General features: G+C 25.9%; 1 protein-coding gene across 1 annotated transcript in view; it reads right to left on the reverse strand.

Moving 5' to 3' along the window:
- The window catches only part of Neurl4 (neuralized E3 ubiquitin protein ligase 4), a 51067-nt gene that overhangs the window by 20495 nt on the left and 3439 nt on the right, over window positions 1-27133 (reverse strand). Inside the window, exons 2-12 of the mRNA XM_016052549.3 lie at window positions 25803-26151; window positions 24750-24919; window positions 23611-23722; window positions 22746-22834; window positions 21141-21351; window positions 10437-10536; window positions 7962-8229; window positions 5298-5460; window positions 4635-4704; window positions 2376-2530; window positions 551-693 (exon numbers count right to left, since the gene is read on the reverse strand). Of these exons, the coding sequence (XP_015908035.1) occupies window positions 551-693; window positions 2376-2530; window positions 4635-4704; window positions 5298-5460; window positions 7962-8229; window positions 10437-10536; window positions 21141-21351; window positions 22746-22834; window positions 23611-23722; window positions 24750-24919; window positions 25803-26151 (1830 nt within the window). The remainder of the gene's footprint in view (window positions 1-550; window positions 694-2375; window positions 2531-4634; window positions 4705-5297; window positions 5461-7961; window positions 8230-10436; window positions 10537-21140; window positions 21352-22745; window positions 22835-23610; window positions 23723-24749; window positions 24920-25802; window positions 26152-27133) is intronic.

The following is a 27133-nucleotide window of genomic DNA, read 5'->3' on the forward strand; positions in this document are numbered from 1 at the left end:
ATTAAATATTCATATAAAATAGTCAAACATTTCTAAATTAGCAATACAATAAATACTTCATTTTTTTAAAAATGTTTTCCAAAGCTGTTTGGCCAACAACAAAAAAAAAGTTATGGGCTTTAACCTCAAAACAGAGCTTAGATTTTAAACTCTGGATACGATCTGGCCATAAAAAATAATCTTAGGTTTAGAACGGGCAAATAGCTTACACATTTAAACATTATTAAATTTTTCAAAAATTGCCAATTTGGTGAGATTTTTCACAGCTAGATAATAATTATTAAAATCAATGAATAATTAAAATTTTTCATGCACTCAGATAATGCAGTGTTAAATTAACTTTTCAAATATTGAACATTTAGATCATAAAAGCTTTTTAATTACATGTTCATACATGTTCAAGATATTGAACATGTATGTAAATGAAACTGTTCAAACAAAAGGTTAAATAAAATAAAAAAATACTAATTTTACACACAGCATTAGTGCAGTAATTATAAGTACATACTTGCATTTTAGGAGTATAATTTGTATAAAACATCACACTTACTTCATAAAGCTCATTTCTCTCTATATGTGAAGAGCTAAATACTAAGCCATTATTATAACTATTTTTCCTGTAGGCTATAGTACGCAAATGCAACAGATTTATGTATACGCCACAAATTGGATGGAATGAAAAAGGAAGTTCAACTGTTGAAAAATGAAAACAGAAGGATAAATAAAACTAAAATTGTGTTTCACAATTAAATTTTAATGCAAAATATTTTACAATGAAATGTGCATTTCAGTTTAAATATTTTCATACATTAAATTATTTAATTTTTCTAAAGTAATATAAGAGAAATATTCGCATTTTTTAAAATTATACATAGAATCCAGGAAAGATTCAAATACCTACTTTGCATTTTATACCTGTATGAAAACTAAGAACCCTGCGACATGAAAAAGCAGATTCAAATCAACTGTTAGCAAACAAAGATGAAACCATAACCCAATCATCCCAATTTATTTACATAAAGGATAACCGAAAAGCCTGTTTATACGAATGAAATTTAATAGATACAAGTTATCCTATTTTAAACCAAAGCTGAATTTTCTCATTTAAACAATTATTCATGTTTTCTAAGGTCGTTTAAACAATTATTCAGTTCTTTCAAATAAAATAATTAAAGAAGAAAGAAAAAGATTTTTTTTTTAAAAGAAATGTTTCATTAGCTAGAATAAAATTTTCCTTTTTCTCTCAAAATGAGGAGAATGCAATACAGGGTCACTTTAATTGGGATGTCCTATTCATTTCCTGATCCAAACAGGTGTCAGGATAGTTAAAGAATTAATTAAGTCTTGTTAGTTGTTAAATAGCAAAGGAGTGGGTTACACTCTCATTCCATTCAGAATGTAGGGAGGTGAGAAATAGATAAATTTTCAGCTATATGATCAAAAAAAAAAAAAAAAAAAAAAAAACTTCAATTACAGAGAATGCTTAAAATCTTATACACATACAAAATATCATGTAAAAGTAAAATTTCATGAAAACAGGGCTTCTAATATTACCCAATGTACTACCCTAATATAATTATAATCTACACATTTGATTACTGTTATGTGGGAACCGATGGTATTCTTTTAAACAAGACTAACTGTAGTACTAAAACAGTAACATAATTTAAGAATTTTTTTTAATTGGATATACTTTAGTAGGACACACTTTTAATAATAATTGAAAATTCATAACAACAAATCATTTTTTAAAAGATACAAGTATATGTTTATGATATAATGAAATAAATAAATAAAAAATTCTAAAAAATAGGATAACTCAATAAAGTAAGATATTTTTTTCCCCCAATTTCAGTATCCCAAAATGTTGTGCAGCTGACAAAATTAAATGTTTGAAAAAAAATTGCATGCTTTATCAAAAAGTATTTTAGATAAAATGTTACATAAAGCACAAGAAAATACAAAATAGTTCTTTTACTTAACAAAAAAGAATAAAAATCATAGTTTAGAATATTTAAAATTTAAACACATAATCATCATAATGCTGATAAAAATATAATCAAATAGTGAATAGAATTAATATAGAATAAAAATAGAATCAAACAGTATATGAAATGCAATAAAATTAATAACTGTTAAATCATTTAGAGAATAAAATATTTCTGCATATCTCTGATATAAAAAATTTGATGTTAACTCTAGATTCATAAACATGTATAGGAGAAACACGATTCATAGACTATCATCGAACGATTAAGGAAGAATTTTATTTTTATCTTTTAGAAGGTTACAACCGTTTATGAAAGTCTGTATGAAAAATGTTCATGAATCTAGTGTTAAAGAATATGAGAGGATGGAAGTATACTATATATCACCTTCATTATTGCAATCATTCCAACTATCCTCCTCGTCATCAAAATAAATTGCATGTGGTTCATAAGGTTGAGGTTTCACAATTTCATTGATATTGTCTGTATCACATTTTGCACTCTGAGCGCTATTCTTTCTTTCATCAGAAACAGATGATTGGCTGTCAGTTTATTTAATTCATATTATTATCCAGCTCATTAGTATTATGAGTTTTAATAATATGAAAATATATATCAAAACAACTTTAAAGAAATACAATACTAAAATAACTTTATACTTTACATAAAATTAGTTTCAAAGAAATACAAGAACAATTACTATCAATAAAAATTAAATTAGATAACATTGAATATATTTAAGTACCCACATATTAATAAAATCTAACACACATTTTGAAAACAATATTTTATCATAAATATATTAAATTATTTAAATTTTAAATAATATTTAACATGTCCTCCCTCAATTTCAAAACTAGTTTCATTCATTTCGGCATACATTTTAAAGGCTGTTACAGTGCTTGATAATTTTTTTCATATACATACTATATTTGTATCATTGTATACTATACTTATATGATTGTATAATTGTATACTATTTCAACTATACTTGTATCAGCATATCTGCAATTTATTTTTGGTAATATTTGCATGGAGATGGTTCAAAGATTCTCGATGGGATTAAGATCGTGAAATTTTTCAACCATTTAAAAGAAAAGCCACTTCATTTTGGCAAACTATTTTTAAATTTATTTTTGGACTTATGGCAAGGATCCAAATTTTGCTGAAAAATTCCAACTTTAAATGGAAACCTCTAATTTAACTCAGGCTTTATTGCACTGGCAGCTGTTTATCATTCCTTTTACAGACGGAATGGTCTTAAGCATGGAATGAAAAATATTTTCAAAAAACATTTTCTTTGTCCGAAGAAGGAAAAATCTAAAAATGTAACCTTAATTCAATTAATGTACACAGCACTGTATAACAAAAGCTTTAAACCTGAATTCTTTTTTTAGTGTTAAACGTTAAAACATTTTATGTTTAACACATAGTAAAACATAGATATAATTCATTTTGCTACACAATCCATGTGGTTTTATTCAACGATAAAATTAAAAAAAACAAAACAATTTATTCCTAAATTTTTTGCAGTTTTAAAAAGCAAACTTTTGTTGCATTTTACATAGTAAGCAATATTTTTTTAAAAGTTCATTTCAAAATAAATTCTTGGGTGAGAAAAATAATTTAGTTGTTGACTTTAGACAGCAGCTTTAAAAAAAATTTAAAAAAAAAAGGCTGAGAGCCCCTTACCCAACTATATCAAATCTTGCTGACTACTAATTTTTTGGTTTTAAAATTCTTTTCATGTTTTAGAGCTTTATTTCTATTAAAAAATATTGTTTTTTTTATAAAAAGTTTTATTTTTTTATTCCATTTGCATAAAGAGTAGAACCTAGTATCTTCATTAAGTTAGCAAAAATGATTTTTTAATTTAAAATTCACTTTTACAATAATCATTAAAGAGGCTTAAGAAAATAGTCCACAACATGTATGAAAAAAAAAGTTGGGTTGAATAATGATTAGTTTTATTTAGACATGTTTTAATTCATAAGTAAATCAAAAATTTCTATCATGATAAACAAATAATAAAAGGCGATTATATACATAATATATACAAATAAATAATTTCAATTAGTTTATTAGACTAATTTTTTGCACTTGAACTTAGTTAACTGCTGTATGTAACATACACCTTAAGTGTAAATTCACAGGAAACAATATTTGAGTAATTAATAACAATATAATTAATTTTTTTATTTATTTCATACCTAAAAAAATGTGAATAAATAACATGAGAACATGAATAAACATAAATATCTTTGTTTAATCTTAAGCATGAATCAATCTTAAACATGAATACCTTTGTTTGTGTAAAAAATATTTTAGACAAAGGAAGCTAAATAAATTATTACTCTGTAGATAAAACCACAGAATTAATAATAATAGGAAATAATAGCTGATATTTAAATTCAGACACTTTTTGATTGATTTATGTAATTTCAGGAAGTTTGGTTGCTATAGTGACTGTTACAGCATGTTAATATTTCATATTCAATGTCAATTATAAAAAATTAAAAAAATTAAGCTAAGAGTGCAGATATCCTATTATAAAATTTTATTTTAATTGAGTGGTTACATTTTTATTTAAAAGGCAAAGTTTTTAATAAACAACATTAAAAAATAACAAATATAACTTTATTTTACCTCATTTGCAAATCTTCAAAATAATTTGGTTCTGCAGCAAGTGGCATATCTTCAATGAATATTTCAGAATCTGGAAATTTATAATCAAAATAAATAAACAATTACTGATGAGTGATGATTTGTAAACAATAAAATGTATATAATATGATAATCAATTAAAAAATTCTATTTGTTTATAATTCCTTATCTGTAATTTATTCTCAAGGTCTGCAGTGTTATAGCTTCTTAGCTCACAAGATTTATGATTAATATTGTTTAAAATAAAGTGGTAATAAGATATTTTAAAATTTAAACATAATGCTTGTAAAAAGATTATACCCTACGTTTGAAACATTCTAAATTCCCTTCCAGAGTAAAACAAGTTATAGCAAGAAAAAGAACCCTTATAGTTCATGACTTAATAGGGGGCAAAAATCAATGTAAATTAATATCTTGCATTTTATTACATCACTATTGCTACATTTTGCAGAATACTTTTAATTGTAAATCAGGAAATGATAAAAAATTTTTTTAGATAACTTTAATACCTTTTTTAGAATTAACTTACTGATAAATTAACTTACAGTGAAACAAATGTATTTCACACTCATTAAGATAAAAATCTGAATAGAATCTGGAATAGAATAATAACTTTATTCTTAAAAAAAAAAAAAAAAACAGTACCTGCATAGCTGACAATTGATGCTTTTGCTGCTTGGCCATACAAGTCAATTACACCATAAACTCCTTTTGGGATATTAGACACAGAAATTCCAAGATCAATACCATTTACAAAGAATCTAAGTACACCATCTCCATAAACTATCAAACCTATCCTATCACCAGCCTATAAGTTTAAAAGTTTAATCTAAATTAATATGTCTTGTGTATTTCTATTTTTATGATTAGCCAATATGAATAATAAGAATTTAATCCAAGTTAACATGTCTCATGCATTTTTCTTTTTTTCAAATAATTTATTATTTTATTTATAATTATTTTGTCAAGAGATGTTCACTATTTCATGCGTAAATTTATTTGATAGAAATAATGCTTTGAGGTACATAGTCCTAGAATCAAATGAAAGGTATTTTTTAAACCAATGTAAGATAATATTACAAGATAATTTTTAATTTAATAACTTTAGCTCTTTAGAGCAGGATTGCCACAGTAAAAAATGAACAAAAATAGTTGCTTTTAGTAGCCTCAAGCATGAAAATAGTTGCCTAAAACTATAAAAATAGTTGCCTGAACAGGAGCAAAAATTTATCAAAAATAGTAGCCAAATAATTAAAATTGTAGCCTAATTGTCAAATACTATGATAAGGACTTGTTGATGTCAGAAATTTTAAATTGTGATACAATGTCTGTTAGACATCGCAATTTAGCATATGTTCAGAAATTACCTATGGGAAATCAATCAAAAATAAATAAAAAGGAATAAATCTATTACAAAAGAAAATATTAATTCTAAACATATTCTACTATAATATCAATATTATTGCTTAATTTTTTTCAATTAAAATAATAAAGAAGTCAAAGTAAAAGCAAACCCAAAATTTATTTCATTTTTCTTAAATTAAAAATGATTTAAGATTTATTGGTTTAAAAATAATAATACTGTAACAAAATATTTTACATAAGTGCATTAAAATTAAAAGAAAAAAAACGAAAGTAGAAAACAAACCAAAGAAATGTTCACTTTAGAAAAAAAAATATTTTTTTAAAATTATTTGTTGGAAAAAAAACCATGCCTTTGAAACATCATTAGACCCCCTTTTATTCAATTATAAAGTAGTATTAACTAATGGTAATATAAAGTAGTATTAACTAATGGTCAAATTCTGTACTGTATAAATGTAAAAATATTTTTACTTATTTATTATTATTTTCGTTTTTGAAAATAAAATTGACTAAAGATTTATTTCTTTAAAAATGACACTGACTATCTAACAAATTATAAAACAAAGAAGTATTGAAAGAATTTTAATAAAATTTAAAAAAAAAAATACTTTAAGTACTAATGTTAAATTATTAAAAAGCGTCCAAACATTGCTAAACTCTTTATTTAATTTTTTAAAAAAATTTTGCTTTTTTAACTAATAGCCAAATTTTTTTAAAACTTTGTTTTCAGTTTCTCAAAAATAGAAGCAAATTAAATAAAGGTAAGCTTTATTTGAATTTTTTTATAAATAAAAACAACTGAACATTTATTTGTTCAAAAATAATCAAATTATTATGCTTACCTACATTGAATAAATTTGAAAAAAACTAACTTTTAATAACAAAATTAAGTACAAAATACCCCAATTAAATTGTATCGCTTAAAATGAAAAATAATAATTGAAAAAAACCAATGAAGAAACTTTTTAAATTTATATTTTCTTTTCATTGATCTATTGAGTTCAGAACGAAAGTTTAAGATAACAGCGATTGTGCAGCAATCGCAAAGTAACAGTAGGTCTACAAAAAATAAGTATAAGTATAAAAATAACTTCGCTAAGAGTAAAAAAGTCTCCCAATAGTCGCATATTCCTGTAAATAGTTGCTTTTTTTAGCCTTTTCAGGCAAAAAAAGTCGCCATAGTCGCCTAAGGTCAAAAATAGTAGCAAATAGTCGCATTTTAATAGCCTGTGGCAACCCTGTTAGAGTTACATCAATCAAATTCCCTGTCCATCATATTCAAACCTTTTGTATCTGAATTTCAACTGTGTTTGTTAAAATACTAATTATCACAACTCTCTAGTAAGTGTCATGAATTTATACAGGGTATTCTATAACTATCGCCCGTAATATATATTCTTAGAATCATTGTCAAAAATAAAATTAAAAAGTAAACACAGATTGTAGAAAAAAAAACTATTTCAAATCATTATTAAATTAGGGATTGAAAACTACATTATTAGATGAAACTAGTAAGTTTCTAAGAATATTTATTATTTTTTTAGGAAACACAAATACTTGTAAGAAAATTATAAATAGGAGATATAATTATTAAATAAGAAATAGGTAATAGAGAAAAGTATTTAATTACATTAAAATATTATTTGATTAGAAAAACAACAAACTATATGTGATGAGTAAAAAATCATTTCAATAATTCTTCTTATTTCACACTTTACTCACTAGTAAGTGTCTTCTTTTACTTATTTGGAATACAATTTTCTCTTCCAATTGTTTTGAAAAAAGAAATAAAAATCATTTACCAATGAACATAACATTCTATAAACAAAAAATTAAGGAAAAAAAAAAGGAAACATTAAAAAAAAAAGAAAAACAATTAAATGAATAATGATACATAATAATTTACTATTCATGACATATATTATATATTAAAAAGAATCTAACCTTTAGCTTATCTAAACTGGAACCATATTCATCAGATATTGCAGTGCCATTGTGCATAATACCATTTCCAGTCATCATCCATGTACCTGATAATACATTTGTCATAGTACAAGGAAAGTCAAGATCTTCAGCAGAGTGTGTAGTTACTCCTATTTCAATCGTACCAGCCCATTTCATAACTATTTGTTCTAAGAGAACTTCAAAAATTTCTCCAGGTTTTAATGGTCTGTTTGTTATAACAACAGCATTATTAAAATCATCCAGGCACCTGTAAGAAATTTTAATCCAGTTCAACTAACTATTATTGCCGTATTTTTCCTAGTAAAAATAATTTAAATGCAATTTAATGAAACATACAAAATGCCAAACAATTCCATGCATAAAAAATATACAGGGTTTTTATTCCATTTCAGAAAAAAAAATTCACTGTCTTTTTCCAGGTATATCAGGAAAATTTCGATGAAAATCCAGACCACATTTTATCAATAACATGCAATTTTTCATCAGAAAAATTTGATTTTCACTATTTGTAATGTCAAACATTAAATTTTGAGAACAAAAAATTATCATTGAATGAGAATGGAAACGTGAAAAAGTTTGTCAACAAAATTATGTAAAATTTTTACAACAAATATTTGTAATGAATATAAGAATTATTTAACTCGAATATCAAAATAACTGATTTTTTCATGTTTTTGTAAAAAAACAAATTGCAACTTTCATTGACCATTCCCTGCTTTTTAGAGTCAAAATATAATTTCAAAATTTAATATAAGGACGATTTTGGTTTTCCCTGACCAGTGGGAGTCCTGTTATATACAAAATCTACTGGTATTTGCTTTTATTAATATCGTTAAATAATATGCTTGAAATTTCAAATAACTATTAATATTTTCATCTTAAAGTTAAGTGAAGCGTTACTTAATCCCATGGAAAAAAAAAACTAAATGAAATGTCGTAACTGTGGTGCAGAAAAAATATAATAGCAGTTCAAGAATGATTTCAGGACGTAAAATATCAGTAATTATTTTTATAAGAAGAGCTCTATCATATATTTTTACAATACTGATCAACAAAGTGGTGAAAAATATAAAAATAAAATGTTAATTACTTTAGAATTATGAGTTTAATAGCATCATATTATAATATCTTAGTTAAAAAAATCAACTGATATATGTTTTTAAAATTATTAGATCCATATAAAAAAGGCAATTAAAATTTATGATTTGAAGTTTCCAATTCAAAAATCTGCTCAATCTACTTTTTTATTCGGAACTCAACAATTTAAAATTTTTTGGCTGTCCCCTGCCTAAAACAATAAAACTAACTTCAATTTTACCTTTTTTCACTTCAACATTTTCTTTCTTTTCCTTTGATTTTTACTATAGTCTACTTCCATTTTTATGCAATATGAGGGAGGTATTTACAATTGAATTGATTTTCAAACCAGTCAATCAAAGATGGTGATTAAAGATTTGCTCGATCAACATTAAAGAAGAAAACAAAATTGATTTATTTTTCTTGTCTATAGTAATGAAATCTAAAATTTATGTAAAAATTACATAAAAACTAAAAAAGGACTCTTTTTCGTTTCTCTGTAAAGGTTTCTGATATTTGCATATTTCGTAGCAAAAATAAACATGGTAAAGGAAAAATCTCATTTTGAAAAAGGGAAAATTAAGCACTTTTTAAAAACACCCAATGAAAAAAGCACCTTTAAGGGCTTTTAAAAAACGAAAATAACCACCTTTATGCACTTTTTAAAAATGCTACGCACCCTGTAGGATAATATTATAGCCTTCCTGATCAGTTTACACTCAGAAATACTGAATTTCAACATTTTTATCAAAACCTGAACAATGACAATAACTGAATGCAAGTCAAAATAACTCAACGTGTCTTTCATTTAGCTGATAAACTTGAACTGAATCTCATCAATGATTCATATGTTAACAAGTAATTTTTTTTTTATATAAGTCAACAGTTTTTACCTGCTGTATATAGCAAGAACATTCATAGACTTAATATTTCATTAACATACAAGATCTCTGAGTTCCCCCATTTATTAAATCGAAGCTACAGTATAAGATTTAAGTGTAATTCTAAATCACACTTCATAAACCACATTAATTTTGTAAATAATGTAAATTGCAATAAAGAAATGTATGTAACTAAGGAAGAACTATTTCCTTTTTACATTATTTGTTTAATTATTTACTAAGAGGTTACAATTTTGAAATCGAAGTAAACCAAAATTGTTAAATTTGTTTGTAATTAGTTCTATTGTTCATGACAATTTAAATTTTTTTCTGTAAATAATAAATGCTTAAGCATATGTTTAGCAAGTAAATTTAAAGGCTTGGAAAATTATCTATACAACACAAATTCTATAAAAGGCAAAGTTTAACATTCAAAAGTTTGTGTCATTAAAACCTTCTATAAATTTCAAATTATTTTTAGATTTTGAAAATTTACCTAGGTCGATAAGCTGTGCGACCTTCATTTAATACTAAAACATGGCGTCCACATTTTGGGTTAAATTTCAGGTCATCATATCTTATACCAAATTTTTGAGCTGAAAGAAATCACATAAAAAAAAACAGCTATTAAATGCACTACTTTCAAATAGTTTTTACAATAGTAAAATATAAGCTTATAAAAATTAGGAATAAAAATAAAATTATGAATTTTCAAAATAAATATGGACTTCACTCAGAGGTTACATGACATTTTCACGACATTCAAATTAGAAGAAAATATTCTAAAGCACTAGTTATTTTTGCCTTTTTAGCAGAGTTGGAAAATTTATTTGTTAAAACTGGCAGTACATTTAAAAAAAATTACAAAAATGAAAAACTTGTATTGACTATTAAAAATTACTGATTAGTTATTAATTATATTTCACAATTGCTATTATAAAAGTTCATGAAAGAGGGTCACATTAGCATTATTGCAAAATTTGTTCAAAAAAGCAAATATTAGTATATTTTCAATCATCAATATCAAATATATTCATTTCGTTTAATAGATACTCATCAGTTAATTACTTTTGAAAATCCATACTAAATGTATTCATTACATTCAAGACATAATCTTTGGACTAGATTACTATTGAAAATATTAAAAAGATTTAGAATAACTAACTGTTACACTAGTAACATTGCTTTTTTTTCAATGCATTTTACTACATTTGTTTGTGTAGTGTCATTCTTCAACTTAATGAACTTTGAACTTAATGATCTTTCACCACTTGCCACGAAATACATGGTAGAGATAAAATCTGCTGAAGGTGCTGAATCCCAGCCGAGAAGAGACTGGACGACGAGTTTTAGAGAGCGCCACCTACAGAATTTCTAGTGGGAGAGGACAGGCCTGTACTTTACGTTTGTGAGTGAAGATGGCAACGATGGTTGTAGCGTCCCGACAAGTAATTTGAGAAGCAGATGTGGGTCTGTTAACGAGAGAGGTGGTGACCGGGGCTTAGGCCTCCGGTGTGTGTGTGGAAAAGTACGTTGTTCTGTTGAAAGAAAAATTTGCCGGAATGGCAATCTCACTTCATCTTTTAATGTTCCCCTTTAATGAAATATCAGTTTTACAGATATGAATATAATTGTATTTTTTTATACCGTCCTTTTAATTTTTTTTATTTTTGGATCACCTATTGAACTTTCCTGTGTTTTCACGAAATAAAAGATTGTGTAAGTTAACCTATATTTTTTGTCGTTTCTCCTTTGCTGAATATATTGTTTTTTGATTTTTATTCTAGCTTCCTTATTCAAAATCTTAATTGTTCTTTTCCAGAGATAAAATGAACTATCCACTAATACGTCTTTAAGACTGACCACCACGTGTGGTGGTGCATTCTATTCAGGGTTAACTTTAGTTTGATCAAGGAATCGTAAGATCTACTAATTTTATTTCAATTTATTTAGTATGGTTAAATTTAATTAAATCAGTATTATTTTTTCATATACTTGTTGTACCATAATTTTTATTTTTACATTAATTAATTTAAGCATCATTAATTGATGTACCTTAATAAATTCATTTTCCTAAATGTTATTTTTGGTACCTTAATATAATAGTTTAACCATATACCTTCAAACCCCAACATTTAATATATGGTGCCGTCGCGTGGTTTCGAATCTGGTGTTAATAAATATTTTTTTAAGAGAATCTCTGGAAACTTTGGCTTTTAAATTAATTTATGGCTGGAATATTATTAAATTTTAAATACTAAGTGCCTTGTGCACAAAAAATATGATCAAATAATTGATTTGTTTTAAACATTTATCTCGCTCTCTCTCACAAATAAAAAATTTATTGTTGACATTTAAACAATAAGTAATAATGTATCAAATTGGAATTTAATATTGATATATATGTTGTCACAAGAAATATACTTTTGATTTATATGTGAATCGCTATTTCATAATATACTTTTGAATATGAAGTATTTGAATATAAATATTACATTTTGAACATTAAAATTTTATATGTAATTCAATATATAATTTGATGATATATTTAGAACAATATAATTGAAAATAAGTTTTTTTTTAAATTTTAAATAATTTGGTTGATATTTTAATTGAGTTATAATGATTGTTATTTAGCATTTTAATTCAGTAGATGATGATATATTTCTTAATATATTAATTATTTCTATGTGTATGATATTAAATTTAAATAAGTACATAGAAAATTTATTTAGTAATTTTGGTAAATACATTGATTGATTTCAGTATTTATGATGTTTTAATAGGGCAAGATTTCAGTGATATAACTAATTTCTATAGTATTTCAATAAGATCATTGATTTTTATTAATATAAAAATATATTTGACAACATTTTTTTTGATAATATTTTTTAAACTACATTTTATATATTATTTTGATATGGAGTATTGTATGTATTGTATGAATATTGTTTTTGGGGGTTTGAATGCTATTTATTGATTGTTAATATACATTTTAGTGATATTTTAAGGTAGATATTAATTAGGTAAATTTTTCTGTGATTTAATAATACACTATGGCTAAATCTTCACATTCTTTAGCGAGTTCGCTACAAGCTTTCAATGGCAGCAAAGATGCAAATTTAAATTTTTTTCTGAATAATTTAGAGCAAATCGCTCAGTTAGAAAAATGGGACAACAAAAAAAAAAGTCTGATATTAAAGTTAAATCTTGCAGGAGAAGCATTGAAAGTAGTTAGTGAGGCCAAAACAAATGTTGACATGGAATACGAATGCATAGTTAAATTATTAAAAGATAAATTTTCCAGGAAATTAAGTTATGCAGAATTACAAAGTAAATTTAACTCATTGATTCAAAAACCAAATCAAAGCATAAGAAATTTAATTGAAGAGGTAGAAAAGGCTACTGATGAGTATCTAGAAATCAATGGAGATAGTAATGAGCAAACTTTAAGTCTAGCTAGGAAAATGAAATCACAAAAGCTGCTTGACAGCATGCGTCCGGATATTAGAATCGAGGTTATGAAAAGGGGAGCATCAAATTTCAATGAAATAGGCAAAATTGCTATAGATATTGAAAATGCGATTTCAATGAATGAAGCCCATCTGAATAATGTAACAAAATCATCAGAAATTGAAATCTTATTAAGAAGCCAGATAGAAAGCAACAAAAAAATTGAGGAATTGACTCAAAAAATAAATGATTTAACTAAAACTAAATCGGTCAACAACATCTCACAATCGAACAAATTGAATCAACCAAAGATAACTTGTCATATATGTAGTAGAAATCATATCACCACAGAATGTTGGTATTATCCTAAAAACTACAATGTAAACAACAAATTTAAGCCTTATGAAAGAAGCCGCAGCTCTTTCAGAAGAGGATTCAATAGAAATTTTAGAAAGAGGGGTAACAACAGTACGGACAGAAGACAAAATAATTTAAACTAGTTAATGGTTCTTGTGACAAGTGGAAAAATACAAAGCTTACAAGAACCAGTAGAAATTCAAATGATCAAAAATTAACTGGTAACTTAAGGTTAAAAAAGAGAAATATTGGCAAAAAAGATAGATTTCCGAATGATAAGAACAAAATATATAAAACTAAAATTTATGTCAATAGTAATCTTAAAGATAAAAATTTTAATTCAGATTATGATAAGGTTAAGGAATATAATTCAAAAATTTCTAATAACAATAAGAATAGTAATTGGGTAACTGAAGAGGATATAACTAAAAAAAATAGTAAAATAAAAGATACAAATGAAGGAGTAGAAAAAGTAAATAAACATGTAATGACCTGTAATAACAGTAACGATTCAGAATCTCTACCTATTATTTTGTTAAGATTTGGTAACTTAACCATTCCGGCTTTACTAGATACTGGTGCAAATCTTAGTTTAATTGATCCTATCACTCTTAATGAAATTAAAGAAAACACTAAAATAAGTTATTTATCTAGATCTGTAAGAATTCATACTATCGACAACAATACTGTTCCTTATATGTCTGCAATTTCTTCTAAATTCAAAATTGACACTAAATGGTTTCAAGGGATATTTTTTGTAACTAAGAATTCTTGGGCTTATAAATATAAAATAATTTTAGGGTATGATTTCATTCAACAGAATAAAATTGTTTTAGATATACCCAACAAAAAACTTATAGTGAACCATGATTCTTTTGATTTTCTCGAGGATACTCCTCGTATTGTAAATAATGTTTTAAGTGATGTAAAGATTGTAAATAATTTTGCTTTTGCACCAAAAAAGATTGTGTTAGAACCCCATTCTCAAATATTAATTCAATTAGGTATATCTGAGGATATAAAAGAGAGTAAACAAATGCTTTTTTCTCCAACCAAAAACAAACTAAATTATAATATCTATGAATCTGTTAATGAATTTAAGGATAAAAAATTCTGTACTTTAATCGAAAATAATACAGATAATAAGATTGTGATTAATAAAGGTACAAAATTAGGAAATGTTATTAGTATTAAAGATGATGATATAATTAAACCTAAAGAAAATACTAATTACCAAATTAACAATTTAAATCTAAATGAAATTCATCAACTGAGAAAAAAAGAACTTAATGCCTCTGATTTTGATTTGAGTCATTTAAATAAGGTAGATGCGGATAAGATACTTCAAGTTTTGTTAAACAATTATCAAGTTTTCTCTCAATCTTATACAACTTTAGGATCTACGGATGCAGTAGTACCTGAATTTAATTTATTGCATAACTTTTCTATCCAAACCAAGCCTTATCCTATTCCTAATATTGCAAAAAACTTTGCCAAAAAAGAGATTAAAGATCTATTAAATGCAGGAATAATTGAACCATCTTCTTCCAATTATTGTTTTCCTGTAATTTTTGTCAAAAAAAAGCCTTATGTTGATGATCCTGAATTGCAAAAATTCAGAATGGTTATAGATTATAGGTTACTTAACTCAGTTACTGAGACTTTCAAAATTTGTCTTCCAAAAATTAATGATATCTTGCATAACATTTCTGGAAAGTCATATTATAGTGTTTTAGATCTCAAAAGTGCATTTTTTCAAATAAAATTAAAAGAAAAGGACAAATCCAAATTAGCATTTTGTTGTGAGATAGGCAATTTCCAACCTACTCGTCTTCCTTTTGGTTCTCGCAACAGTACTTCTTTTTTCCATAACTTAATTTCTAAATGTTTAGATGACATTAAAGGTCCTAATGTGCAGTATTTTCTTGATGACATTGTTGTTGCTGCAGATTCCATTGAGGAAATGTCACAATTACTTGTTAAGGTTTTTGATAGATTAAAGAAATTTAATTTAACTCTAGATCCAGCTAAGATACAAATCTGTAAATCTAACATTAAATACTTAGGTTTTGATGTAAATTCTAATGGTTTCTCACCCGCTTCTGATAATATAGACAAAATTTTAAAATTTCCTGTTCCAAAAGATGTTAAACAAATTCAAACTTTTTTAGGTATGATTGGTTATTTTAGACATTTAATCTACAACTTTGCAGAAATTATCAAACCTATTGTAAACTTAACAAAAAAAAACGTATTTTTTAATTGGAATAAAGATTGTCAGGATGCTTTTGAAAATATATCTGAACAACTACTACTTAAACCAACTTTAAAGAATATAAATGAGGAACAAAAATTTTATTTGGTAACTGATGCTTCTAGCAGTGCTCTTTGTGGAATATTAATGCAAAAGAATAAGGACAATTTTGACCCTATAGAATTTTATTCTAGACAGTTAACCCATTCTGAATCTAAATACCCATCTATCCGTAGGGAACTTTTAGCAATTGTAGATTCAATTAAACATTTCCATCAACATCTTTATGGAAAAAATTTTGTTATTTTTACGGATGCTAAGGCTTTAACTTTTCACATCAACTTACAAAAACAACCTGAGATAGTAGGCAGATGGTTAATGTATATGCAGGAATTTAATTATACAATTCAACATATTCCTGGTTTTAAAAATCCAGCCGATTACCTATCTAGAGTAACTAATGATAATGCTGTTGTAAATAATACAAATATTTTTGAAGTTAATGATAAGCTTAAAATAGAGAATATAAGAAATTCTCAACAAAATTGTACACAAACTAAGGAAATCTTTAAAAAACTAAATGATAATGATAAACTAATTTCTAAAAAATTTTTTGTAAACAATGATGGTATTTTGATGATGAGGGTGAGACCACCTAAACATCCATATAAAACTTTAAATAGAATTTTTATACCCATCTCATTAAGAGGTAAAATTTTAAAGGCAGCACATGCTGCACATTTTGGCATTTTTAAGACCTACAATTTGTTAAAAAGAAATTATGCATGGTATGGGATGTTGGCAGACACCCAAAATTTTGTTGAATCTTGTGATGCATGTTTGGCAAATAAGCCCAAATCTAAAGTAACTGAGACTAAATTCATTGAAAAAGGTGATTTAAGTGTAGGACAAATTTTATCTATAGATATTGTTGGGAAACTACCCAGATCAATTGATAATAAATTTTTTATTTTAACTATTATTGACAATTATTCAAGGTATTTAGAGGCGATACCTTTAACTAACATTAAATCTTCAACAATTATAAATAATTTAAATGAACATTTTTCAAAATTTGGTTTGCCTCAATCCATTATTTCTGACAATGGTACCAACTTTACCTCTGAGGAGTTTCAAGATTTTATTAGGGCTTTAAACATTGAACATCGTAAAACTTCATTTTACTATCCTTTATCTAATGGTTTAATTGAGAGATCTCACAGAATTCTAAAGGAATCTATAGCTTCAATGTGTAACAATAGTTGGGAATGGACTAAAAAGCTTTTATTTTTCAAATTACACTATAATTCTTCTATCAACGTGGTAACAGGTTATACTCCTGCTGAACTATTTTTTGGTCGAAATTTAAATCTCCCTTTAAATACAAGTGTTAATACCAACAGTGAAGAAAACCCATCTGACTATATCAAAAAATTAAGACAACAAATTGCAGAGACTAGAGAAATAGTAAGTCGAAATGAAAACAAATATTTTGAAATGCATAGAAAATATATAAAAGGTAGAGCAACTCCTAATTATGATTGTAAAGATCTTGTTTACTTAAAGATAAATACTGATGTAAATTCTCTAAATCCCAAATATGAAGGTCCATTTGAAATAACAAAAAAATTTAGGAATAATAATTACTTAATACACATTAAAGATAAGCAAAGAGACCTATACAAAAAATTTCATGTTAGTAAACTTTTTAAGAAAAGAATTTTAAGAAAGGAATTAGAGAATGAGATGGTCAAGGAACATGATTTGAGTATAGAATACTAATGAGTAAGATTATACTAAATCTAATTAAAGATTTGAATTGATGTGTTTGAAAATAATGATAATGAGTTTAATTTTCTGGTGAAAATACAAATGGTTTAAGTTGATGAATATTATTTTGTTTTCACATTTCTATTTTTTGAATTGCATTTTTCCAAATTTAGGCCAAAATTTTGATTCAGTGAGTTATGGCTGGTTCAGATTTCATTGAATAGGAAAAATCCTGTTCAAAGTTAGCAAATTATTTGTATTACCATATATATATTTTTTTTGACCATTTATTTAAAATTTTTACTTTTTGATGTTGAACTCATCATGTTGTCAGACAAATACATGAATTCGATTTAGAAATCGCATAATGTGAGAAGAGGAGAATATATATAAATTAAGCTAAATCACATTGGTAAATAAAAGTTATAAAATCAAATAAAGTAACATAAGAATAAAATGATTTGAAAGAGAATTGAGAAAATAAAATTTTTTTTTGTAAAATTAGTACCAGAGTAGGATTATAAAAAAAATGTAGCTACATAGATGTTAAAAAAAATATGCAAACTCTGGTTATAAACATATGTAGTATATATTTATGTATTCAAACTTATCATTTATACTAAAGACAGTAGTGTTACGGTATGTAAGTTTAAATTGTATATAGTATGATAATTCCTTACTCTACGCTAGTAGAGAATCTGTTTGTGTTTTTTGAGAGAGAGTGGGATAAATTTTCTTCTTAAGGAAACGACAAGTAATGTTGGTGATTATGTATATGTTATTCGGAAAAAATTTGTTATATGTTTGTTTGTTTATTAATTTTTTTTTAACTTTCCTTAGAAGGTCTTTTCACAATGGGCACATCCATATTTTTTTTTATTTCATTTTTTTTTTCCTTTAAAGGAAGGGAGATGTTACACTAGTAACATTGCTTTTTTTTCAATGCATTTTACTACATTTGTTTGTGTAGTGTCATTCTTCAACTTAATGAACTTTGAACTTAATGATCTTTCACCACTTGCCACGAAATACATGGTAGAGATAAAATCTGCTGAAGGTGCTGAATCCCAGCCGAGAAGAGACTGGACGACGAGTTTTAGAGAGCGCCACCTACAGAATTTCTAGTGGGAGAGGACAGGCCTGTACTTTACGTTTGTGAGTGAAGATGGCAACGATGGTTGTAGCGTCCCGACAAGTAATTTGAGAAGCAGATGTGGGTCTGTTAACGAGAGAGGTGGTGACCGGGGCTTAGGCCTCCGGTGTGTGTGTGGAAAAGTACGTTGTTCTGTTGAAAGAAAAATTTGCCGGAATGGCAATCTCACTTCATCTTTTAATGTTCCCCTTTAATGAAATATCAGTTTTACAGATATGAATATAATTGTATTTTTTTATACCGTCCTTTTAATTTTTTTTATTTTTGGATCACCTATTGAACTTTCCTGTGTTTTCACGAAATAAAAGATTGTGTAAGTTAACCTATATTTTTTGTCGTTTCTCCTTTGCTGAATATATTGTTTTTTGATTTTTATTCTAGCTTCCTTATTCAAAATCTTAATTGTTCTTTTCCAGAGATAAAATGAACTATCCACTAATACGTCTTTAAGACTGACCACCACGTGTGGTGGTGCATTCTATTCAGGGTTAACTTTAGTTTGATCAAGGAATCGTAAGATCTACTAATTTTATTTCAATTTATTTAGTATGGTTAAATTTAATTAAATCAGTATTATTTTTTCATATACTTGTTGTACCATAATTTTTATTTTCACATTAATTAATTTAAGCATCATTAATTGATGTACCTTAATAAATTCATTTTCCTAAATGTTATTTTTGGTACCTTAATATAATAGTTTAACCATATACCTTCAAACCCCAACATTTAATACTAACAAAACATGATCTGAACTTATTTAGGCTTCAGATTTAAGCTTGTACAGTTTAGACAAAACTTTTAAAACCTGATAGTGGGTAATAGAGAAATCTGGAAGAAATTTGAGTATGCTTTCATATGAAGAATTACAGCCAAAGTCATAGTTAAAATAATTGTTTATGTTTATGAAACAAAAAATGAAAAAAATACTGATACATTTTTCAATTATTATCAGTTTCCCCAAACATGTTCTTAAATTATTCACATACAGATTCTTAAATTATAAACAAATATGAAGTCTGAACGTTAACTAAATAATAATTTATGTAGTAGCATAGGAACAATAAACAAAAAAGTGACATGAATAATATCCTAATATCCAACAAAGGAAAGGGCATACTTTGTGCTATGTAGACTGAAGCAAAAAACAATATGAATAAAGCACAAATGAAATTAAATAAATGGACATACTATAGTTTCCATTTAATACTATAATGTAATTCAATTTATGTATTCCATTTATAATGTATTCAATTTATTATCCTTCAGTGGACTGATCGTTAAGAAACAGTTAGTCTCAGATCAACGAAGTCAAGCCTCACTGACTGCAGTTAGTGTGAGGGAGGGTAACCACTTCGATCAACCTGTGAATGGTCCACGTTAAACTGTTCTACCGTAAAGTGCTCAACTTTGCGTGCAGGCCGACTGGCTACTGAACAGGGGGTGCCATCCCCTCTGCAGAGGATCAAAATTTTGGTGGCATGTCAAAATTTTGGTGGCCTCAAGGATGTTTCCCAGACAATAGCCCATTATGTAGCTCTAATTCAACATAAATGAACTAAAACAACATCAATTTATTATTATTTTTAGTTAGTATATCCATTTATGTAATTTTATTTGGACTTTATTCACATTTTATTTTGCTTTAACATCCTAATAGTTTACAAGAAATATAATATAATTCATAATTACAAACTTTAGTAATTTCAATAAGAACCTCGAAAACAAGAGTATCCATATAAATAACATCCATCTAAATAGAATCCATTTTTAAAAATATACAATCAATTCTACCTTTGAGATTTTAAGCTTTTCATTAAAAAGAAATTTTAATAAATAGATAAAATAAAAGAAGGAATTAAGAGGTAAAAAATAATGATTTAAAAATTTTTGTTTACAATACTTAAACAACCAGATATGAGATATTTACTCTTTAGACAAAGATAGGAAGAAAAAAGATAAATATGAAACAAGAAAAACAAATAATAAAAAAAATATATATATTGCAAACTACTTATAATTTTCGAATTCCTTTGGTATATATATACATATTTAATAAATAGGATTGTAACATACTTATAAAAAAACATAAATATAACCTTGATAGACTTCTTTTCTGAATTTTTTTTTTTAAAAAAAAGAGAAAATTTTTCTTGATCTAATAAATTAACAAACATTTTTAAAATAACTTATAAAATAAAAGCTATTCTTACGTGCATGTCCAGATGAGGCCATTTCCATAACTGGGTAGACAATAGGTCTGATATTGTCTGTAAGACTAACTTTTACAGTCATACCATACAGATCTACTACACCGAACACAACATCAGGAACTATTTCTGCAGCAATACCTTGATCATACCCATTTATATAGTAATACAGTTTACGATCAGATTTTATGGCAAGTCCAATACGGTCGCCTTCCTACAACAAAATAAAAGAAAGTAATTAAAAAAAATAATAATATAACAAACTACGAAATAAAGTAACCATTAAAAAAAAAATAATAAATTTAGTTCATGAAACATGTGGCACAAAATTTAAATTCACCATCACACTGCAAAAATTAAAACAGAAAAAAAGAGCAAAAAGAAATAGGTATTTCATGTTAAATGCAAATCATTAATAACGAAAACAGCTACAACTAAAAATATAAAATTTAGTTATTGAAAAAAAAAAAAAAAAAAAATAGAACTTTTAACCAGCTGAGTATTTCACATAAAGAAAAATTCCTCTTATAATTTATACGCAACTTTCTTACTTGTGCTTAATACATAACTTTCTCCTTAATACAAAAAGCAATGGGTTTTCTAGTTTCTTGACTGTAAAATGAGATAAGGAAAATATTTTTTTGGAGAAAATCCAACAATGATGAAAAATTAAAAAATGACTTTCAATGAAGATAAAATTCAAAAATACTAATATATATGAATATTGGTTTAAAATTTTTTCATAAATATATTTATTTTTCATAAAAATGTGTGAAAATTTTTAGGTTTTAGTATTTAGTTACATAGTTGAAAAAGTGGGTTATGTGTGTCGTATCTTATTTGTAAAATTTTTTGAATATTAACGAAAAGCTAGATTTGGGTGACTTATCTACTTTAAAAGCTGACAAATCTAAAATGAAATAACAGTCAACATAAATATTCAAAATTGACAAATCAAAATCAGTTAAAAAAATTTCACATAATTATGAGAAAATTCTATCAATCCAATCATTAAATCAAACATTATTTATATAGATTTTTATACAGACATCATCAAACATTATTTATAACATCATTTATATAGGTATAATAAAATATTAGGAGTTTTACAATTAAACATTGAATAGTTCATGTAAGAAAAAGTAAATAAAATTATTTCAAGCAGAGATATATAAAAAGAATAAAGTAAAAAGAATGATATAAAACAAATAATATGGAAAGAACAACATAAAAATATAAATGCATGAATAAAACCTGCAGTATTCAGAATTTTTTATTTTTCATTAAAATTAGTAATTTAATAAATAAAAAATTTTTGACAATAAATGGTGTTTTAACGGTTGAAAATCTGAATCTATTTTGGCATTTATAAAATGTAATCATTTGAAGAACATTTTATCAAATATTTACATCTTTAGCTTAAAAGCCTGAAATACATATATGTATGAAAGTTTTATAGGTAAATAAAATACTAAAATAATTATAAGTAAACAAAATAATACATTCAGCTCGTGTACGTTAATAAAAACTTAAGATTTAATGTTATCATTAAAACCCGAAAATACCGTACACAATAATTGTATTTAGATATTTATAAAAAGTAATTACTTGAAGATCATCTAAGTTGTATTCGCCATATTCTCTTCTACAGCCTTTTCCATTTGTAAGAATACCTGACCCACTCATCATTATGGTTCCTATTAATAATCAAGTTATATTACTCATTACAAACGTCAACACTAATGAAAGAAAAAAAACTAACTATAGCTTAGAAAGATATAAATAGCAATGTAATTTTTTACAATTTTTCATTAAATTGGTCATATTTAAAATAAATTTATTCAGATTATTAAAAAAAAATATATCCCAAATTGATGCAATAATATAATATTTAAGAATTAGCAAATTTACAAAGAAAAATTCTATTAAATGTTAATCTTCTTACAATTTAGGATTAATAAATAAAACATTATTATTAAGTTATAGTGCCTTTCACTTTTGTTCAATAATAATGTACATCACAAATAATGTATTTTTAAAACATTTAAAATTAGTTTTGGTTTTAAAAAAAATTGCTTTATAATTGTAACATTTAACACATGTATCGATTTTTAGTTAAATTTCTAAACAAGTTTTTTTTGGAACTTTTATTCAGTTTTAATATTTTCTGCATTATTAATTTTCTCAGTCAAATTTCTATTGAATATGCAAGCACAAGAATAAATAATTTATAATCAAAAAGAAATTTTTAATTTAGGAAAATAATACTGTGATGAGTTAGCAATATAATGTGTGTTAACTTTGGAAGTTTAGGTATGATTTCAAAAGATAGAAAAAAAATGTGCACTATTTCATTTTCTAAAAAATCAAATTTAATACTTTCAATAATAAAAATTCAGACATTTCTAACAAAACAAACAAATTACAAATGTTACATTTTCATAACTAAAATTATTATACATAACATACTCACCAGATGTTAGATTAGTCATTGTTGCTGGAAATTCAAGGTTATCAGGATTGTGTATAGTTACACCCATTTCTATAGAGCCAGACCATTTATTGACTAGTTCATCAATCCTTATCTAGGTACAAAAAAAATTATTTTATTGGATATTGAAAAATGAAATATTAAAAATACAAACTTAAGTAATTTAAAAAATCAATTATTGTCTTAGTAAAAGTAATAATCACAATTGATAAAATAGGCTATATATAAACAAAGATTGAAAGGGTTAGTATTGCTATCTAGATATAAGCATCAACTAACACAAGATTTAAAGCATCAACTTACATATTGTCTATGAAATTTTTGGAGTCATTTATTATTAAAATATATTCAACTGAGTTAAGAGTTTCTCACACATTGAAAATATACTATAAGAAATGCACAAAAACATCTATATCAACTTATTAAAAATACTATAATTTATGCCTTGAAATGGGAAAACAAATCTTTCATAGTAAAGTAAATTTAATTTGACTGAAATGGTCAAGGTTCAAATTTTAATAGATATATCGATCAGGAACAACATTGCATAAACTTAATTTAATAACTTGGAATACAGAGGGCTTCAAATTTATATTTTTGTAATTGCATGCTTCAGGGAAAAGAGGAGCAAAAGTGGGAGTGAATGAAAATTATTTTTCATATAACGAATAAGATGATTGTTAAATGTTCTTTTTATAAGATGATGGCTTTTGTATTTTTATTTTCAATAATTAAGAAAAGTAACAGATCAGATAAATTGCATTTGTTCACATTTTCATTTAGAATTATTTAATATTTTCTACACCAAAATTTGAGTTTTGACAGTAATCTTTAAATCAAAAAAAGGGTTTAATATCAAAATAATTTAAGAATATAATTGATTTATTACTAGTAATCTTATATGTATGTTTATTTATAAATACTTCATATTTATAATAGATAATAATTATCCTTACACTAAAATTTTGGATTTTGACACTAAGTGAAAAAGCAAAAAACTATGCCAAAAAGGAGTTTTTGACATGACGGCTAAAGCCAAGGATAAAACCAGATAAAATCGTCGATTGTCAAAAACTTGCCAACCTTGAGTTAAACATTAATAATAATCACTTAATACTTACTTCAAATAGCTCATTATCAAGCAGAGGTCTGTGTGTCATCACAACTCCATTGTTGAATTCATCAATTGGTGTTCTTCTTTCAGCAGAGCGATTATCATTTGATAATCTAACCATGGTGCCACAATGTTCATGAAACCGAAGTTTATCAGGAGGTCGTGTAAAACCAAATGCTGTAGAAATAAATATTCATGCATTAAATGTTTAACTAAAAATTATTGATCACTTACTTCCAAAATATAGTTTATTTTTTAAAGTTATTATCAAAAGGAACAGTTCATATTTAATCTTATTACTTTAAAGGGGGTTTGGCACTTAGCAAATTTCTGCCCCTGCACGTTGGCTATAAAAACACACCATATGATAATAATTATGGTATAGATATAGATTTTAAATAGATTCTTTTCTTTTTTTTAAAATTTAAATAAACAGGAGAACATGGTAATCTTTAAGTTCATAAATCAATTGTAGCTAACAGCCAAATAAATTCTTTTTTAAAGATTTCTTTCTTATTATTCTCTAAAAATATTAATCAAGAATTTTTTCTTTTCTTTCCTCTTGTTCAATTTCACGTGTACCTATTTATTTTTTTATAATTTTTTAATATAAATGTAGTTAACATTGTTTTGAAATTTTTTACTTTTTATTAGATATATTTTTTATTGTTTATTACATATTGTAAATCATTATTATTATTACACTCAATAGGATCATCCTCCTGGTGATGAACATTTTTATTAAATGAAATCGTCGCAAATGAAGTTGTCCTCTGCCCATTTTACTCAACATAAATTTTGCATGCGTAAAACTTACTCAATATCTAGAAGTTTTGATCATGATCTTTCAAAATATACTAATATATTTTAAACTTTTATAACTAGACTGTAGGCTGTTTACATAAAATAAACACAGCAGTGTCACTATAATATAATATCATATCCTTAATATTTCATAAGCAAGAAAACTTGTAATCTTTAATGAAACTAATATCAGTGATTATAATAAAACCTTTCAGAACTTTTACAAGGATATACCTAAAAACCAAAATGAGCTTACTTAAATATTCTCTTTCGATAATTGTAACTTGAGCACACTTTCCATACATATCAACGACAGCATATATAAATCCTGGAACATTTTTAGCAGCTACTCCGTGATCAATACCATTTACAAAGAAATGCAACTCCCCAAATCTTGTTCGCATAACTCCCACACTATCTCCTTCAGACAAGTCATCTAGATCATGCCCATAATCTTCAAGGATTGATTTTCCATTTTCCATAATAGAACTTCCAGACATTACCCAAGATCCATCCCGCAAATTTGTTGCACTCGACGGGAAGTCCAAAAAAGTAGGATTTAAGTTCGTAACCCCAATTTCAATTGAACCACTCCATGTGGAAACCTACAAATATAGTTAATAAATAAAAGTAAAATCAAGTAATGTTACAGCTAATTTAAATATAGCATGAACAACTCAGTAAATACAGTACAAAGTCCCATATCCCCGGAAAGGGTCTATTTTTTTTAAACACATTTTAACAATCAAAATAAAACATTTTTCCCTTTTCAAATTTTTTTTTTTTTACATATGTTTGAGATCTGTTAAAAAAGTATGAAGAGATGAAAATCTTCCGCTATTTTATGATTTTAGCTCGATTTCTGATTTTTGTTGGCTTTTGATCCGATTTTCTATGATAAAAAACTATTGTTATGCTGCAAAAACGGAAGCATTATTTTGCAGTATGAAAAAAATCACAGACATCACAGAAAAAAACATACGCAGAGAGTTATAGTATTACAGTGTTTTCACTACAGCGCGAGAACGCGAGAATCTCGCATATTTTTTTATATTCTCGCATTAAAAAATTATTACCGCGAGAAATTCGCGCAAACTATAAACCAATTTCAAAATTTGCGAATTTCTCGCATTTTGAAAAAAATTTCTCATTTGCGCCATTTAGAATAAAATCCGGGTAATCCGGTAGTGGTTCAATGCTTTTATTGTCAGAACCTTTAAGAACAACAGAACACCATCCTTCTGAACCACGGAACCTCTTTCAGAACTCTGCAACTACTTGTTTACCGTACGTAAGGTTTCTTCATGTAAGATGTTCAAATTTTTTGCTCGTAAATGTAAGATGGACAAATACCTTGCAAAGCCAATATCTTCTACTCCGAAACGGACAAATGAAAATGAAACAAATGTGGGTAGAAATGATCAAAACGAAACAAATACGCATTTGAGCAACCTAATGAGAATAGCTGATGAAAAAGTAGATGTGGAACATTTTCCATATGATGATGCAGCAAAAATATTCAATGGTTTAAAAATTAGAAGATGTTAAAAATGCATTATAATAAAAGAAATAAATTTTTTTCAAGTC

This window comes from Parasteatoda tepidariorum, chromosome 9 (genome assembly GCF_982258835.1).
Source record: "Parasteatoda tepidariorum strain Cologne lab strain chromosome 9, Ptep-v5.0, whole genome shotgun sequence".
NCBI lineage: Eukaryota > Metazoa > Arthropoda > Arachnida > Araneae > Theridiidae > Parasteatoda > Parasteatoda tepidariorum.